Genomic DNA, 17,303 nt, shown 5'->3' with positions numbered 1-17,303 from the left:
GTGAGATATGACCGTCAGTGCTCTCTTCCTTGGGTGATGAGTTTCTGAACTGAGCTGGTGCTATTATACATAAACTTTACTTTTATCAAGGCATTAGCATTGATTTGATCATTTTAGTGTGTGCTTAGGATTTTGTATCTTTTTGTTCTTCTGATTAATAAGTCATGACAAATGTATGAAATGTTCGGACTTTTCCAGCATTCAAGGAATTTTTTTTTTTTTTTTTTTTTTGAACAGGAACAATCAAAGCTGAATATTTTGGCCAGTCAAATACAGATTGGTCTGGTGTGTTTGTCAATGCATGCTTGGTAACTCTGATGCCACCTCAAGGCTTTCAGCAACCAGGCTTTAAATTCATCATAGTACGTCCTCCAGAGTATACAGAAATGTTCTAAATGGTAAATCTTTTGTAGCAATTGAATACAAAGTTTGACTGTTTGGCATTCTTAAGTTTCAGCTGTATACTACATAAATGGGCTAAAGGAAGATAAGGTGATTTGGACGTATGTGATGTTGAGCGTTTAGTCTGAATTTTTGTTGACATTACTCCTACAATCTACAGCACTGCAGTCAGGTTAAGGTACCATTATTTTTGTGAAATATTTTCTATAGCTAGAGAGCACATAGTTGTCATTCACAAAGCTTGCAAGATAACCGCGTGGAATATACTACGATTACAGAAAATTGCTCAGCTTTACTGTTGTGCTGGTAGCCTCGGTTGAACTAGCTGTCCTACTTGCCTTTCTATTTTTTGTTAAATTAAAGAAGACATGGTAAAACATGCTGAAAGAGTAAGATGCATTTTAGGTTGTGGAGATGTGTTTCTCAGGGAAGTGGTTTTTTTTAGAACATATTTTTAGTACTTGAAAACAGTTCTTGAACTTTATAGACTACTGTAGAGTTAGTAAGTTGGATATTAAATGGAGCATTGTAGTCTTTATTACATTGCCTGAAGTAGATGGGGTTGGGAATAGGTGTCTCTCTTGAATTTTTCACAACTTTTAAGATTGGGCAAACCTTGAGATTTGAGATGGTCAGTGCCAGTATTCAGATTTCTGTTTCTTAGTTGATCAGAAATGCAGAAGTGTTGTGTACCAAGGAGTACGGTTCAGCGTTATGGCTTGTGCTGGGCCATAGTGATTGTCCTAAGCACTGCTGAAATAGTACTCAAATACAAAGCAGGTGTTTTCAGGCTCACAGGGCAGCCTAGCAGGTTATTCTCATAGTTTGGGTAGTCATATTTCTTTGATTAATGGGTGATGCCTGTGCCAGGTTGACTATCACCCTTTTTCTGTAAAGTCTTAGGAATAACACACAATAGCAAGGGACTGAAACTATGTGACCTTCCAGGATAGAAATTACTCTGCAAGGAGAACTCATTAGTGCAAATTAGTGTTTCTCTTTCCTTCTGGCTTTTTTAGAGACACAACTTTTCTGTGTGTACTTCCTTTGATGTGGGGGACTCCTGGTAAAATGTTGAAACTAAAATAGTGTTGAATAGGAACAAATTTATTTGAATTTTAGAATACAGGGATGCTGCAGCTGTTTCCCCAGAAGTAAAAAATAATCACACTTTTCCAAAGGAGTCCATTCAAATGAAGACAGTAGACAGCAACTTCAAAGCTTTCAAAAAAAATATTTCTTCTCCTGAGCAAGCTGTGCCTGATAGAAAACAAGTGGCTCATTAGTCTGCAGACTTCAGCCTTTTGGGGGTGGGAAGGGACAGCTCTTTGCAGTGGCAAGTAAAATAGTCCTTTTGCAAATTGCTTGTGGGTGTTTGTGTTGAATGAGTGTTGGCACTTGTTGCTCTAAGAAAGCAGCATTATTTCCCATAAAGGTATTTGTCAGAGTATAATACTCTCTGACCAGGTTCTTTTAGATAATCCATATATGGAGAGTGTAATATTTAATATCAAAAATCTGTTTGTGAAGATATTTGATGTTATGTGGGATTTCTGATTTAGCAGAATGATACATGTGTACTATGTTTGAAGTATATTTTGTAAGTTACACTTAGCAAAGTACGGAAATTGCAATACACAGTTCAATCACAATACCAATCCCATTACTGGTTTCTATAATATACTCACCATCGTGATACTGGACATCCCCAGTCACCGGAAAGGAATATGATGAAAGATTGAAACCAGCTCAAGCCTGTTGCCCTTTGAAATATTGTTGGTTGTTCAGTGCATGTATTGGGCTGAGCCACATATACATCCCCCCCATTCTGGTCTGGCTAACTAACTCAGACATTCACGTTATTTTAATAAAATCGGGGAGAAACATTTAGACCACCAGCTGATCCACTCAATAGACATAGCTGTTAATCCAAAGCAAAGGTCACCCTCCAGTCCCCATTGTGCTGAGGTAAAGTTAGCCTCTGCAGCAGCTGTGCTTAGTCACATCTGACATTATTTCTTGAGCCTCATAGGTACGTTACCCTTGCCCATCTCCTCTGAGCCTTCTGTTATAGGGGTTTATTGGTCAGTCATAGTATTTGAGTATTTTTCATATCTAAATTTACAGGGTTTTGAGACTCATTAGAGAAATTGCTAGTTGAGAATACAGGAAGTAATCGGTCTTCATGATTTATTCCCATATGAGGTACAAACAACTCTTACCAGTGCAGGCTGTATAGATGAAGCCTTCCTGAATGTAACTTCCAATTTTCTGCACATTATTAAAAAATTAATTCAAAAGCCAAGAATAAGGCATTAAATAATGGAATTTACTTAAGGTGAGTGTAGCTTGTCTGCTTTTGTAGTTTGCGAACTTGATTGCATGGATTTTTGTTTATTTTTTTAAAAATGTGTACCCACCACACTCAGCTACTTCCACCTGCTTCTTTTGTTAGCATAACTGGTGAATTTCTCTAGAGATTTAATTCCTGTTAAGATCTGGCAGAATTTCAAGGAGGAGATTGCATCATACTCACAACCATGTTGAGTATTGCTTGCTCCAGAATGGTCTGAAGGCTGTCTTCTCCGCCCTGTCTCCACTTTGGGAATCCTGCTATGCATCCAGAGTTTGCTTCTGGGAGCGTAGCCGGTCTAGGATTTACTGTAACTATTGAGCGTACCTATGTTTGGGTTGTTTTTTTGTTTGGGGTTTTTGTGGTGCTTGGATTTTTGCTGTGTCTTGTGTTCACATGATCATTGTTCTGTGGCTGGGACCTGTACTGAGGTTCTGGGAGCACCTTGCTTTTTAGACAGATGGGGGAGGCGAAGATGGCAGAGACATCTAGTGAAATAGATATTTTTATTGTAATTGCTCAAAAGTGATGCTGTGGAATCACAGTCATGATGCTGAGCAATGACATATTTAAATGGAGAGTTTGAAGATGGACAATAAGATGGTTAAAGATCTGGATCTCCAAAACCTCTAGCCACCATGTCATAATGAGTAGAAGACTTTGCACTGATGCTTCGTAACTGGCGGAACTGACAGAAAAGAGCATTACTTCTATTCTGTGTAGAGTTTTTTCCTTAAAGATACCTTTTGCAGCTAAGAGTCTTTGCCTAGTGGGAACTGTTTCCAAAGTCCATGTGCACGCACATGGAGAGTCAGGCCTCTATGCTTGTTGACATCTAGTTGATCTCTAGCCCTGTGTACTTTCAGGATGCCAGACGGTGCAGAAGAGGTAAGCGCTTGGTATTTTATTATGTTACTGTGTGCACAGATGTCTACAGTAGTTGATTTATCTGTTGTTGCTCCTCCGCACCTGCCATCCTGGCTCTGAATTGTACAGAACTGGAGAAGAACATGCTTAGTAGGATCTGAGCTTTCTAAACCTTTTAGTTCATATCACGTGTATTTTGATCATACAGAAAGTCCAGGAAATAACAAGCTAGCAAGTTTCAATCTGTTTTGTATTCAGCAAAACACCTTTTTACTATGTTGTTGAGCGCTATCATTTTTTTCAGTGCGGGGAAGGTAGATAAAAAATGGAAGCTAATTCTTATGGTGGATGAGGAAGTGCTGATTCTTTTGGGATTCCAATAAGAAAGGCACAAACACTTGCAAGGCAGATCACTATTAATAACTCGGAAAAGGAGACAGCAAGGTATAAAATCCTGTGTCCTTTCAGATGCTGGGAATCCTGAGATGATAGGACTTTGGATGGATCTCTGGTCAGGGCATGGCATACTGTAGATCTTGTTTGCTCTGAGTTCAGTAGTACTCTCACAGGGTTTTGCTCACAGTACAGCTTCTTCAATCAGCAATAACAGTTGAGTCTGGAATGTGGGCTTTGAAGTGTCCCTTGGACAGCATGCTCTAATATCCTTATCTCATTCGTAAAGCTGCAGTTCCTGAGCAGGTGCATGTAATATTTCAAGTGGAAAAGACAACATACTGTACATATACTTAAGATTAAATGCACATTGATTAACTACACATTGATTATGTGTACATTCATTAATCTTACTGTTGATTAGACACACAGCATGATTTGGAAGCAATCGCACGGTATCTGCGATACAGAGACATATACCTGAATGTGGGTCACTAAGTGCTCCTACAGTAATAGTCTTACAGATTGATCACTACAAACAAGACAAAAGGTCTTTATAGTACTTGAGTTGGCTTGAAAGGGGTTCAGTTTTACAGGGACTGACGGGATGGATTCAAACTGACTGAATCAGCTGTTCAGATGGATGGGAAGATTCAGAAGAAAGTGATAGGCGTGGTTAAGAGGAAGATACTGGAAACCATGCGGAGTCAATGCTTCCAGTCATCATCTTATGTTTCCAGTTGTGCCCCAGTGTTTCCCAAGAACTGGCTCTACTAAGCTGCAGTTTGCCAGTGAGACTTCTTGTGCAGTAGGGTAAACAGTTCTTTCCGAGAGTAGAGTGCCCAAACCCAGTTGCGTTCTTGTCTCTCAGGTTTCTGAAGGAACTTCTCAAAGGAGGAATCAGCATTTCTCTTTAATTACTTCAACTTAAATGCATTGTTTTTAAGCTTCTGTGGTTTTCAGTTCTACTGTTCTTGTTAGTTTTGTTTTTACACCACCTTTGTATTTTGCACTTATGGGTCAGTTGAGTAACTGCCTGTAACATTTACAGGATTTTAGCTAATTAGCCAAAATGTTTTGGTCACAAGTTTGTCTAAAAATAGATTTTGCTATGAAAGTGTTCTAAATTTTTTAGTGAATGTAGGTCCTGCCATTTGCATTCTCTGAGGAAGTAGAGGTAAAATTTCCCCTTTAAAAAAAAGAATGTAAATTATCTCAATGTCAGTGAGCCCTACTGATTGATAGCAGACTGTTCCTGCGAAGCTGAGAAACAGAAAGGTAGAGGTAGGTTGTTGGTAGTTAGTATAGGTCATGGTAGAAAGAGGGTAGGCAGAATTTTGTAGTATATGAGGAAGAAGAAACAGTAACACATTAATGTCAACTGGTTAACTAGATTTTTCTTTAGAGAAAACAGAAGGGAACTCTGAATTTCTGGTAGTGTAAGCCTTCCAGACTGATTTGTATTGATTTTGATAAACATACTTTGGTCACAGTTCTGTGGTCATATGATTGATGCATACTTCTTGGTCTAGAGATGGTGGTGTGTACATTGGAAGTGGTCCAAGGAAAGTCATTCCAGAGGCAGCTATTTATTTTTCTTAGTTAGCATCCTGCTGCTTTGTTCCTTGGTAGAGTTAGATGCAAGCAGGGGATGGGAAGCTGTACTCAGAGCTCCAAAAGCTTCAGCGGTCATGTATGTACTGCCTATGTGATATAGCAGCATAGGCCAGTATAATTTCTTAGCCAAATTATCCATATAAAAAGTTGTCTGCAATGAAGTACTGAAGTGTTTTAAGGTATCAGCTGATAGATGCTTGAAGATTAATTGCAGCATAGGATGGGAAGACATCTTACTATTTGTGGGTCGACTCCTTCAGTATAGAATGAACACTCTGGTTTTGGGGATAGCTTCTGTTGGATACACTAGAAGGTGTTGCAGAAGCCCAGATCTCCAGTGTACGGATCTGGGCAGCAGTGCGAAGGACTGAGAGCACTTGCCGACTCTGTTGGATAAGTGATCTTTCTCCTGCTTTGTGGAAATAAATGGATAGTAAAGGCAAAATTATTTGCTTAAATACAGTTATTGTGTTCCAGCAGATAGCAAGCACATTTTCCAACTAGTTTTTTGGACCTAAATCTATTAGTGTAACCCACTTCATATTTTCGAAGGTAGTGATGGAGGGAACAGCGATCAGTTTCTCATTGGCTAAGCAATTGAATTTAACTGGGGGCAAAGTGTTAGATATTTGAAACTGTTCTTTTCTGAACCTCAAGTGTAGTTCGGTCTACACCAGTTGTAGAGGTTTATGAGAAATTAGATGAGGATCCATCTAGAATTGTCTTACAATATGTGATTTTGCTCTAGAGAAAGGAGTTCCCAATAAAAAGACCTTCTGAGCCTTTGTTTTTTTAATCCCATACCTGATTTTCTCTGTAGATTTTTTTTCACTGTGTACAGTACAGTGTTCTTCATAAAAGTGGGAGATAACATGAACGAAACACATTCAAAATCAATGGCTTTTTGAATCTGTCATGAAAAGGTTGTCAAAATAGACTTTGTAGCACAATTCTTCTGTGCTAATAAAGATTTATTTGGAAAAGTCTAATCACTGAGAGTACTTTAACATTTCTGTTTAAGGATATTTAACTTCTTAAAATATCCTTAAAAAGTTTGTTATTAGACTTTATGAAGTCCTAATTGATAATATTAGTGATCAGTTCTGTATCCTTTTTTGGAATTGCTATTTGCGTTTAGCAGCCATGTCAGTTGGTATAGGGAGAAAGATTTTTCTCAGCACTAAAATTTGTAATGACTGTCAGTTCATTTCTGCCTATTCTTACTGAGCAAGCTTGATTGCTTAGCATTTTTTATTGAGAATGTGGAGTCATCTTTGTCAAAGTCATATGTTTGTGGGTTTGTTTTGAAACAGTACTTAGACTTAATGGTTTTCGGCCATAAACTGGTGTTTGGTCGCTAATACAATGAATGCAGTATCTGCTTTCAATAAAAATCAAAACTTAGGATAGGAAAACCTTAACGAAAAGAACATGAGCTAGTAATTTGGTAGGATGTTTTATCAGAGAGGGGAAATTGTGGCAAAATTCTGGGTGAATGTTTGGTTTAGAAAAGGTGTGGTCAAAGAACGCTGAAAGAGAAGTAAGGTTAAAATCTAAAGAAAATTAAGTATAACCATTTAAAGTTTGAAAAGTCATCAACTCCAATGGCAATTTCCTGTGAATTGATTTCAGTTAAAATATTTGTTTGTATGTGTACGCTTAACAGCAGCTGTAACTGGGTTTGTTCTTAATTGCAGAATAGGTGAATTCGAATGAAACTGGGTCTTCCTAGGGACTGAATCTTGTGAGCATCAAGTGCTTCATGGATACTGGTAAAAGTGGTGGCATGCGTAACGGAAGGCTGACTGTTTGCATGGAGACTGAGTGGTCATGATGATGTATCACTTCCCGTGATGAAGTTTTAGGGAAATGAACTTGCATATACACCAAAGAATATTTTGTAAGGCTTAGGATCACAATGCCTATATTCTTCCTAACTGAAATACCTGCCGTTCTGCTGCTATTGTGGTCAGCTTAAGTTGCTTCAAAAATAGTTCTGGTTTGTAGAGGGAGTTCTATGATGCTGTGTTCTGTGAGAAGCGTTAAACTGTGGAGCAAATGTTTGTCCCTCTGGTCCAGAATAGTGTAACCTTGTTGGTGTGTGGGCTTGTTAGCATTGGGTTTTGTAAAAAGACCCCTTGTTAGGAACAGAATTATTCTCATTATTTTGTTTTTCTTCTGATGTTGAAAGTAGTAGTTCTTTTAAAGTACTTTAAATATACACGTGTTGAGAGAGAAAAATCCGTTATTTTGTTGAACCATGACTAAAATATTTTTTGACTCAATTTCTTGTCTAATTTGAAACTTGTATTTGGAAATGATAACTTGCTAGATAATTTTTGTAAATGTATATATTTATAGTGTATAATAATGTGTATTAACCATCATTTTTAAAGAAGACTTAAATCAGCGTATATACTTAAGGTTTCAATAAGTACCTAACCAATGCTAAAGTATATTTAAGTCACATATTTTGTAATACTCTAAAAATTTGGCCGCAGACTTTCCAATTCTGGTCTTTGCATAAATGCATCACTAAAAGAATAGTAAAGAACAAAACAAAGCACGTTCAGTGGAATGAAATATGGGAACTGGAGTGGAGGTGTGGCAGGCAGCGTAGCTGAGCTTCCATTCTCAGCCCTTGCTGAGCTGCACTCTGGCAGCCCCGCTGTTCAGTCCCGTTGGCTTCAGGCTACAGAAAGCTGAGTGGGGCCCAAGGGGTTCCCCCTCTTTGTAGACCAGTAAACACATTGTTAAGGTGCAGTTCTTGCGTCTGCCATCCCCTCTGCCCTAGAGCTCAAACCCACGCCCTGTATCACCCTGTTTCTTGTCTTGGTCTCTAGAGCTGCTTTCTTATAACTGCAGTGAAGGAGCAAGTCTTGTTGGTTTACTGTTTCACTAGGAACCACACGGCAAGTGTAGAGAGTTTCCAAGGGTTTCTCTTGAAAGTGAAAGCATGTGAGTTCCAACTGTAGCACTTTCACCTTTGTTCATTGTTCTCTTGGGCCCCTGGGATGAAGTCTTTGTGGAGTCTACTTAGGTAAGCAGCTAGAAGAACAAATATTGAGTTACATTTATCTCAGCTATTGTATTTGAGTACATGGCAAACAGCATGCAGTATAGAAAATGAAGATTGACATACCTCTTTTAGGGCGTAAAAATGCTGGAATCTTCTAATATATTGTCATATTGAAGTACTTTATCATATAGTTTAAGTCTCAGCATCCACAGAGGAAATTAAAAAATACTTATTGTCTTGTATAAAAGCATAAAACTGCCTATTCAAATTCTGAGCAAGTATAATGGGAAAAATGGTTTGTGTGGTGGGCATGTTTGCATATCAGGTGGCTTCCAGTTAATGGAGGGGGGATGTGTGTGAGGCAAGACGGACAAGATATTAATTGTGGGTGCAGTAAGGTAGCGAGAAGGAAGAAAGAGTATCGCTTCAGCTTCTCATTTAATAAGGAAAAATTTGGAAACTGTAAAGCTTCATTAAATATCAAAGTAGTGCTGAACTGTGCGATCAATGTTGCTATCGCTCTGTTCTGCAGATCACTAAAATTACAGGAAAGCATTACTTTTTATAGCATTGCCTTGAAGCTTTTGTACTGTAGTCAAGTTTTATGACTTCACTTGCATCTGTGCTCTTGTTTGAGGTTTACTTAATATTGTTTCTCCTTCCTTTGTGTACAAGAAAATGTAAATAGGCCTACTTAGACAACCTTCATTAATGGATAGAAAGGGGCAGGGAGTATTTATCTGGAGTAATTACTTTCTGACCAGGTATTGATGATACTGAGATAAAGGATTATGAATATATTTAACTGTTAGAATCTTTGTCATCACTTAACACATTGTTACAGAAATCAGTCTTCTCAGTTGTCCAGTGTTTTATTATTGCAGATGGTACTGCATGAAAATAAGCTGAATTGTAGATTATTTTTTTTTCTTTTTAAAGTGCAAATGATTATCAAAAACTACCTTTTAAGGGCATTAATACTGCATTGCTCTGGTATATGTTGTTTGAAATGAAATGTTAGTGCTCCCCTTTCCTTCAGACTTTGGTTTTGTTTCTTAGGTTGCACGTCTTCAAAAAATCCCTGATGGTGACAATGAGACAATGATTCCTGTACTGTCTTCAAAAAAAGCAAGTGAATTGCCAGTTGATGAAGTTGCAAGCATTCTGCAAGTAAGTGATTTTGCATCTCTTAAGAATGCACTAATGTTACCAAACAGAAAGTTTGATATTTCTTAAGGACGGATCTTGTCCTTGAAAGTCTGTACGTTATCATGGAGTTTGATATTAACTATTGTCTAATTCTAAAAGCATGTTGACTTTTAAATTGTTACTTGAAATGCTCTAATCTCTTAATGTTTTAAAAAAAATCATGGTTTTGAAGGTAGGGGATGAGATTCAACTTGAAAATGATCAGATTTCTGTATGCTTTGAAGATTGCTTTTTGTTAATAAAAATCCTAGAGTCAATCTTCCTATAAAATTTGGTTCTGTTTTTTATAGCTATTGCTTCCATTTCTCTAAGGAATCCTTAATGTCTTTAATTTATTTTGGTAACCTCCACTTCAAGTGGAGGAACAGGGTAGAGAAAGCTACCCCATTGACAGATTTATGAACTATTGAGTCTGGGTTAATTTCAGTGATAGATGGTCTTTTTTCATTTTCTGTATGCTTGACTGCTTGAGGAGTACACCATGATAAATGTTGGTCACTGACAACTCAAGACTTTGAAGCTATTGCTGTGTCATTTGACTGAATAACTGAACTCCTGACATAATCCTCAAGAGTCTGAACTATGCCTGCAGTTTGGCTTGCTGGAGAGTTTTCTGCAGGGAAGATCAACAATCGTTTAGAGATGTGAAACAGCATCTGCTTCTGTAGCAGTTCTGGGAATTTTTTGTTGAAGTACTCCTAAGTACTGCCAAATTGAGTTTTAAAATAGTGGTTAGTTAGCTTTTATTGTCATACAAACATTAGTACCAAGCTTGTCTTTCTGATGTTGGCCACATTTTTTATAATCTAAGGCTATATATTTTGATGTTGGAATTTATTTTGAAGTCTAGCTTACCAGTGTAATTGCTGACCGTGTGACTCTCTGCATCTTTTAATAGGCTAATCTTCAGAATGGCTTAAAAAACTGTGAAGTTTGTCATAGACGGGCATTCCATGGATGGAATGAATTTGATATTAGTGAAGATGAACCACTGTGGAAAAAATATATTTCCCAGGTTAAGATTTTTGTCCTTTCTGCTCTTTGGTTTTAATGCTTGTCAATAGTTTTGCTCTTTATTACTTGGCTTTCATATGCACGAACATATTCTGATAAAAGTGGGGAAAGTCTAGTAGAATTGGAAATTGCAACTTCTATAATTTATATCTAATTTACCTATTACAAACACTCTATTTAGGTGCATGCCAGTGTTTTAATTACACGATTTGTTCTTGAATATGTGTTCATAACTAGCTAAAGGTTACCATTCATAACTAGCCTGAGGGCTGGAGAAGCAGAATCAAGTTCCCTGTAGGCAAAGACTTAAGTATAAATCGCACTAAGGTCAGACATAAATGCATATGACTGGTAAACATTTAAATGGAACATTAAGTATGAATAACTTGATAGACAAAGGAAATTTTAAAAAGCAAACCCGCTGCCTTTGAACTGAGGGTGGGGCCAGCCTTGATGCTGGTATTAAGCAGAACTGGCAGAAGTGTGATTTCCCCCTCCTCCCATGGGTTTGATTTATTATATGTGTGTGTGTGTGTGTATATGAGCCTGTGCAGCTTCTCACAATGGTGCGGAAGTGTCACTACTTCCACCTGGCTACACAAGCTATTTACAGCAACTTTTCACACAGAAGATAGTTCTAATGCATTTGTAATGTTAAACATTTTGGTCAATGTTTCCTGCACTTTGAGCAGCAATGCAGTTAAGTTCTGGAGTAAACCCTGAAGTAATAGATGGTTAATTCTAGAGAAACTGTTTTACTTGGTAGTGACTAAAAAGATGATCAGCGCTCTGATGATGATAGTAGTGGGAGCATCGCCATATACTAGCTGTCCACTGGCATTAATGCTTTATTTTCCCATGTGTAGTGTCAAATTAGTCAGATGCATCAGAACGCTTCTAAAGCATGTTAAGTCTCTTTTAGATAGGATTTATTAAGATCTGTATTGGCTTTGGATGTGTTTTGTGTGCTTTTAGAATGTTCTTCACTTAATTGTAGGAATGTTCTTTTTTTGTAATATTTCTCAAAAAAACCCCAAACAAACCGACCATGTTAGCAACAGCTGTCATGTAGAAGCAAGATCCTTTATTATTTTAGCTGTAGAAATCTGAAGAAAGCATATGATCTAAAAGGAAAACTTGCATGTTGTAAAACAAGAAATCATGAATTGAAATTAGGAAATACATTGCTGCCTTTAGTGATCAGTTTCTGGGAACAGAATCAGACTGTTACGTCAAAGATGTTTTGAATATATTTCAGGCTTCTTTTTGTGTGTTTAAACAAATACAGGATATTATTCTTTTTGTCTTAAAAATGTGACTCAAGAAACGTAAGAAACAGTTTTCCCTTGTTATGTATTGAATACACTCCATTCGAGGTCTTCTGGTATTTAAAATAAAAAACCCTCAAGTAAAATCTAAACTGTAGTGTGTCAGATTTTGTTAGAAATACTTTATAGAATGATATGTTTCAAAAATAGATCAGATGTGCTTTGAGGGGTAGATAAAATGGTATTGCTGAATTACTGTTCTGTTTCATTTCAGTTTAAAAATCCCCTTATTATGCTTCTCCTGGCATCTGCAGTCATCAGTGTTTTAATGCATCAGTTTGATGATGCTGTCAGTATCACTGTGGTAAGGAACTAAAATTTTATCTTCTTTGAGAGTACTTTAGAAGGTGTGACCACATGTACTTTGAACATCACAGGAATGTTCAATGTGGGATGGGACCACTGGATTCTAATTAATGAATTTGATTTGTATGCTGTCATTAAATCTGTCAAGTTTGTGACTGGATTTTTTTTTTCCTTGACTGATAGCAGTAGTACATACCAAAATCAATGAATAATTATCTGGCTGCATCTTGTATCTTTACTCTTCATTGGTTGAAACACCTATCTTGAGGCATTTGTTCAGAGGAGCAATTTTTGGTGTCTTCTATGTAATTTTTATCTTAAATTATGCTTTAATTTCAAATTGAAACCAACATAAGCCTTCTGTGAATTTACTTGAAAGACGTAATCTTTTAAAACATGAAAAAGAAATGTAACCTGAACTCTAGAAATAGTAGCAGGAAGAGAGAAGCTGAAATAATGAATTTTTGTAGAAGTTTGCTCTTAAATAGGGTGCTGAACTAGTGTGCAAAATTATAATGCCTTTGACCTTTTTGGGGTGATAAGTGATAACTGAAAATCGGGATATCTGTATGATAAGAGGCAAGTTCTATCTGTTTTTTGTCTTGGCTGACCTCTGCACTTTCTATGTTGAATTTACTTTTGTAATTAACTCAAGGTAGCTGGAGGTTTGCTCCTAACCCCTCTAATTCTCTAGAAAGAATAGTTTTCTTTGGAAAATAAACAATGGGACTTCTTTAAGAAAAACCATGCAATTTTGAATTTTAGTATAGTGTTAGTTTGGAATGGTTTGTTGTGTTTGTAAGTTGAATTTAGGTAAATTATTGTATTATGAAATGTATTTAATTGTGGCTGAAAGTTGAATTATTTCATGGTTTTTTCCTTGGTTAGTGCCCTTAAGTCTGTTTCCTGCCCCTCTTGAGCAAGGCAAGGAGAAAAGCACAGGGCAGTTGGTGTAACGGGGTATTAATTTCTGCATTCTGCGCTACAACCTGAGAAGGTATCTTTAACAGCCACGTGAACATTGGTTGAGGTGTCCTAAAATATGGAGAAAAAGTGTGGTTCATCTAAAGGTCATCAGTTGTGGGTTTTGTAGAACTTCTCAATAACCTACCATTTAGTCTTGTTGTTATTAACGCCTGCTTTTTCACCTGGTGAATATTTGGTTTGCTTCATTTTTCTGTGACTGTATATTTGTGCTCAGAGCCTTAGCAACAAGACTAATTCACTGCGAAAGATCAATGACATGTATTTCTTTTGGTGGCAATGCTGGCTTGAGCAGCTTTTGCCATCTTTTTAATTCTGCTGATACAAATGTATTGTAAAGCTTTTTGATCTGGACTAGGAACTGATGAAGATTCAAAAAAAAAAAAAAAAAAGATAAAAAATACGTACCTTTTCCCATTTGGAGGATATTGGTTTCTTGCTGCAAGCCATTGCACGTAGACACAAGCCGAGACACTGATGTGAGGCTAGGAATGCAAAGCTGTGTCACGTAGCATGAACTGTAGAAGATAATATTACCTCCAAAAGAAACACATATAGCTGTGATAGAAATATCCCATGGAATAGATGGAATATATATATATAGTTATTTACTAATATTCAGTTGGTGAGGGTAAAGTTAGTGTCACAAATAAGGCAGTTTCACTGGGTTTATCTTTGATTTAGTTAAGTTTAGCTAGGAATTCTTCAAGAAAGTTTTTCTTTTGCAAAATAGTAATATCTTGGTTATTTTTTAGTAGTTACAGCATGTACTTCAAAGGCTTAATTAATGGATGTTGTGTTACGGTTCTGTGAGAAATCAGTGTAACAATCAATTTGAGTAACAAATTCAGTTAATGTAATAAAACTCAATTTGAGAGTGTACTGAAGGGGGGGAAGATGATACTTTACACAAAATTGATCTTTGTTGCTTCCTGTAGTAGATTTCATTCATTCACTCACTTTCATGTCACATGCTTTCAAGCCCCATGATGTTTATGTTGAAGTGGTGTGACCGGAATTGTGTGTGATGTAGGGGACTATGAAGGCTTGCTGTTGAGGCCTTAGTACTTATCTTGGATTATTCCTAATCAGCCTTTTTTTTTTTTAAGCTTTTTTTGTTTGGGATCTCTGGGATCTTGGCTATTTGGGGTGTACTCAGTGTCCTGTCTCACTTCTTGTGAGTCTTGGACAGAGTTTGTCTCTCATCCTCATCTTCTTGCTGGGATGTTTTTTAGCTCCAGACATGTTCTTCAGCTTCCTACCTTATCTCTAGCCTTCAGTTTATTCTTAGTCTTTGTTATCTGGTTATTTGAATGAAACCACATCTGTGATGCTCTGTAGCAGTTAAAGCATCATTCCATTAACCTTTGTTCAGTTCAGAGAACACTGCTCACTTCCTTCAGAGCAATTTTCCTGTTTGTCATAAATGTCTCTCCACTACTGTCTCTTGCTCACTATTTAGAAACACAGAGCAGAAGTTTTTCATCAAGATCGCTATGTAATTATTAATCTTATTTTTAGTAAAATCAGGTTACTGAGTTCTCAGACATCACTAGAGCAGATGTAAATAGATAAAGGCATCACTTTTATCACAGACCCAAGGGATACCAAGTGATTTTGAGCATGAGAAAGTTTGTTTCTAAATCTTATTGTTAATATGTAGTAACAACAGTGGCTGAGCAAAACCAAATATCATCACTTACTTTCATGGCCATTTGGAGTTTATTTCACTTTTATTTTCTTGCAGGCAATACTCATTGTTGTTACAGTTGCCTTCGTTCAGGTAAGACAGCTGTTTTCCAAATAAGATTATTGCTTTTATGTAAACCCTTCTATTTATAAGACTGAAGTAGTTGTCTTTGATGTATTGTGCTGTGAGTGGTTGAATAAAGAGCTCTGTGCTTTCATCCAAGTCTCTTGCCTTTCCTAAATTGCATGATTTGTCCTGCTTTACGTTGATATTTATGCATCTATGTGGGTATTATATTTTAGTTTAAGCACACACTGAGTAAAGCTGGGTATTTACAGAATGAATTTTTTTATGACTTAGAAAACTACTTTTTGTAATTTTTTTGGTAAAATTTCTGCACAAAATTGAAGCCATTTTCAAAATCTATGTTATATGGAGTTAAATATTTAAAAATACTTCAACACTGTTTATTCCAGGTACCTCTTTACAAGTACTCTTTACTTTTTAAAGTGTCTGATACAGAACTGTTGAAGAGCATCTCTTATCTGATTCTTTGGAATATTACTTTAATACAACTTTACTAATAAGATAAATTTCAGTAAATGTGGATGTATCTTATTGTTTAACATTTGCCTGCTTTAAAAATATTATCTGCTTTATTTTTTTAAAATGTCTCTGCAGGAGTACAGATCAGAAAAATCTCTTGAAGAGCTTAGTAAACTTGTGCCTCCAGAATGCCATTGGTATGTAATTGTCTGTCCTTTCAGTCCTAAATTAAGTCATATTAAGTTTAATCTGAAATGAGTAAATGAAAAAGATTTTACTGAACTTAATTGCCTTTGCATCAAGCTCTTATGCTGACATAGAATATGCTTTGCTTTTGCTCAATTTAAATATTATTTTATGAGCCTAAAAATTACTCCACATTCTTGCCTTTCTGAACACTTCAAATGATGTTACTGATGTGTAACTTGTAAGAAACAAGCAACAAATTAGAAATAATATTTTGCTGAAACCAGTAACATTGCAGTGTTGTAGTCAGCGTGAATGCTTTTCTCAGACAAAATCCCAAAGATGCTCTTACTGCTCTTCACGTTTTTACTTACAGTGTACGAGAAGGTCGGGTGGAGCATACACTTGCAAGAGATTTAGTCCCAGGTGATACAGTCTGCCTGTCAGTTGGAGACAGAGTCCCAGCTGATCTACGATTATTTGAGGTATGTACCTAAATATTACTTTGATAACTTTTATTTTTGTGGGACAGTGGGGAAGAGAAGATAGTCACTGAATACTGAAGTGCAAGAAGTGTTATTATTTGGAATTCACAACTATTTTGATAGACATTTTGAAATAATTAGCTTCCAAATGTTATTGTGCATTCTTAACAATTTATGTAGTTTCTTATTATAGACATGAGAATAAAGAATATTCCAGTTTTATGTACTATGCATTCTTGAAAATTTTAGTTGAGTACTTTTTCCTCAATGTTAAACAAGTTGTAAAACGATTGGTTTCAGTTGGAATTATAAAATATTTTGGCAGCTTGTTGCAGGTGATTTTGAGTCTTCATTTGCATTAATCTTTAGGGTACAGTTTCAGTGTTCTCTGGAATTCTTAAAAAACATATTGTGAAACAGTGTCAGTGTAATCTTTTCTCTCTGACACTTTTTCATTAATGTGTGTTGTTTTATCTTCGAGTTTACTAAATATTTGATTTGTAATATTAGCACTGCTGGAAGTACTTGGTTGAAGCAATATCACTATACTAATACTTGCAGATTCTGTAAAAATGGAGTGTATATATATTAATCTTGCTTATTTTGATGGGTTTAGTTGAATAATGTCATGTTACTTTTCTGTCAGATTGGGTGTCCTCAGATCACCCAGTATGTGGGCTGTCTATCGTCATGTTGATGTCATTTCCGGATATGATGAGCTGAATATTCAGTATGTCCATGGTTGATACTGGGTTAATCGGTGCTCATTTCATAGACAGAGCATAAACAAGCTAGTTTGAGGCAAATTTGTGGTGCTCTTGAGAAATTTGTCTGGATCATCTGTTGTTAGCCCCTGCAATGGAGTTAGTACCTCTTACAAAGGAAAGCAGAAAGGGAATTAGAA

The 17,303-nt window shown here is 36.5% G+C and overlaps 1 protein-coding gene across 10 annotated transcripts in view; it reads left to right on the top strand.

The window, feature by feature from the left end:
• Nucleotides 1–17,303, top strand: part of ATP2C1 (ATPase secretory pathway Ca2+ transporting 1) — a 67,242-nt gene that overhangs the window by 24,083 nt on the left and 25,856 nt on the right. For all 10 annotated transcript variants that reach the window (XR_012834057.1, XM_075745655.1, XM_075745659.1 and 7 more), the window contains 6 exons: nucleotides 9,711–9,821; nucleotides 10,759–10,875; nucleotides 12,417–12,506; nucleotides 15,240–15,275; nucleotides 15,864–15,925; nucleotides 16,291–16,399. Coding sequence is in view for 9 of the 10 variants with exons in the window: in XM_075745655.1 (XP_075601770.1) it covers nucleotides 9,711–9,821; nucleotides 10,759–10,875; nucleotides 12,417–12,506; nucleotides 15,240–15,275; nucleotides 15,864–15,925; nucleotides 16,291–16,399 (525 nt within the window). In the remaining variant the exon portion in view is untranslated. The remainder of the gene's footprint in view (nucleotides 1–9,710; nucleotides 9,822–10,758; nucleotides 10,876–12,416; nucleotides 12,507–15,239; nucleotides 15,276–15,863; nucleotides 15,926–16,290; nucleotides 16,400–17,303) is intronic.

The sequence above is a fragment of the Balearica regulorum genome, chromosome 2 (genome assembly GCF_011004875.1).
Source record: "Balearica regulorum gibbericeps isolate bBalReg1 chromosome 2, bBalReg1.pri, whole genome shotgun sequence".
Taxonomy (NCBI): Eukaryota; Metazoa; Chordata; class Aves; order Gruiformes; family Gruidae; genus Balearica; species Balearica regulorum.
The sequence above is the reverse complement of the archived record's forward strand: the minus strand, read 5'-3'. Positions and strand labels throughout refer to the sequence as shown.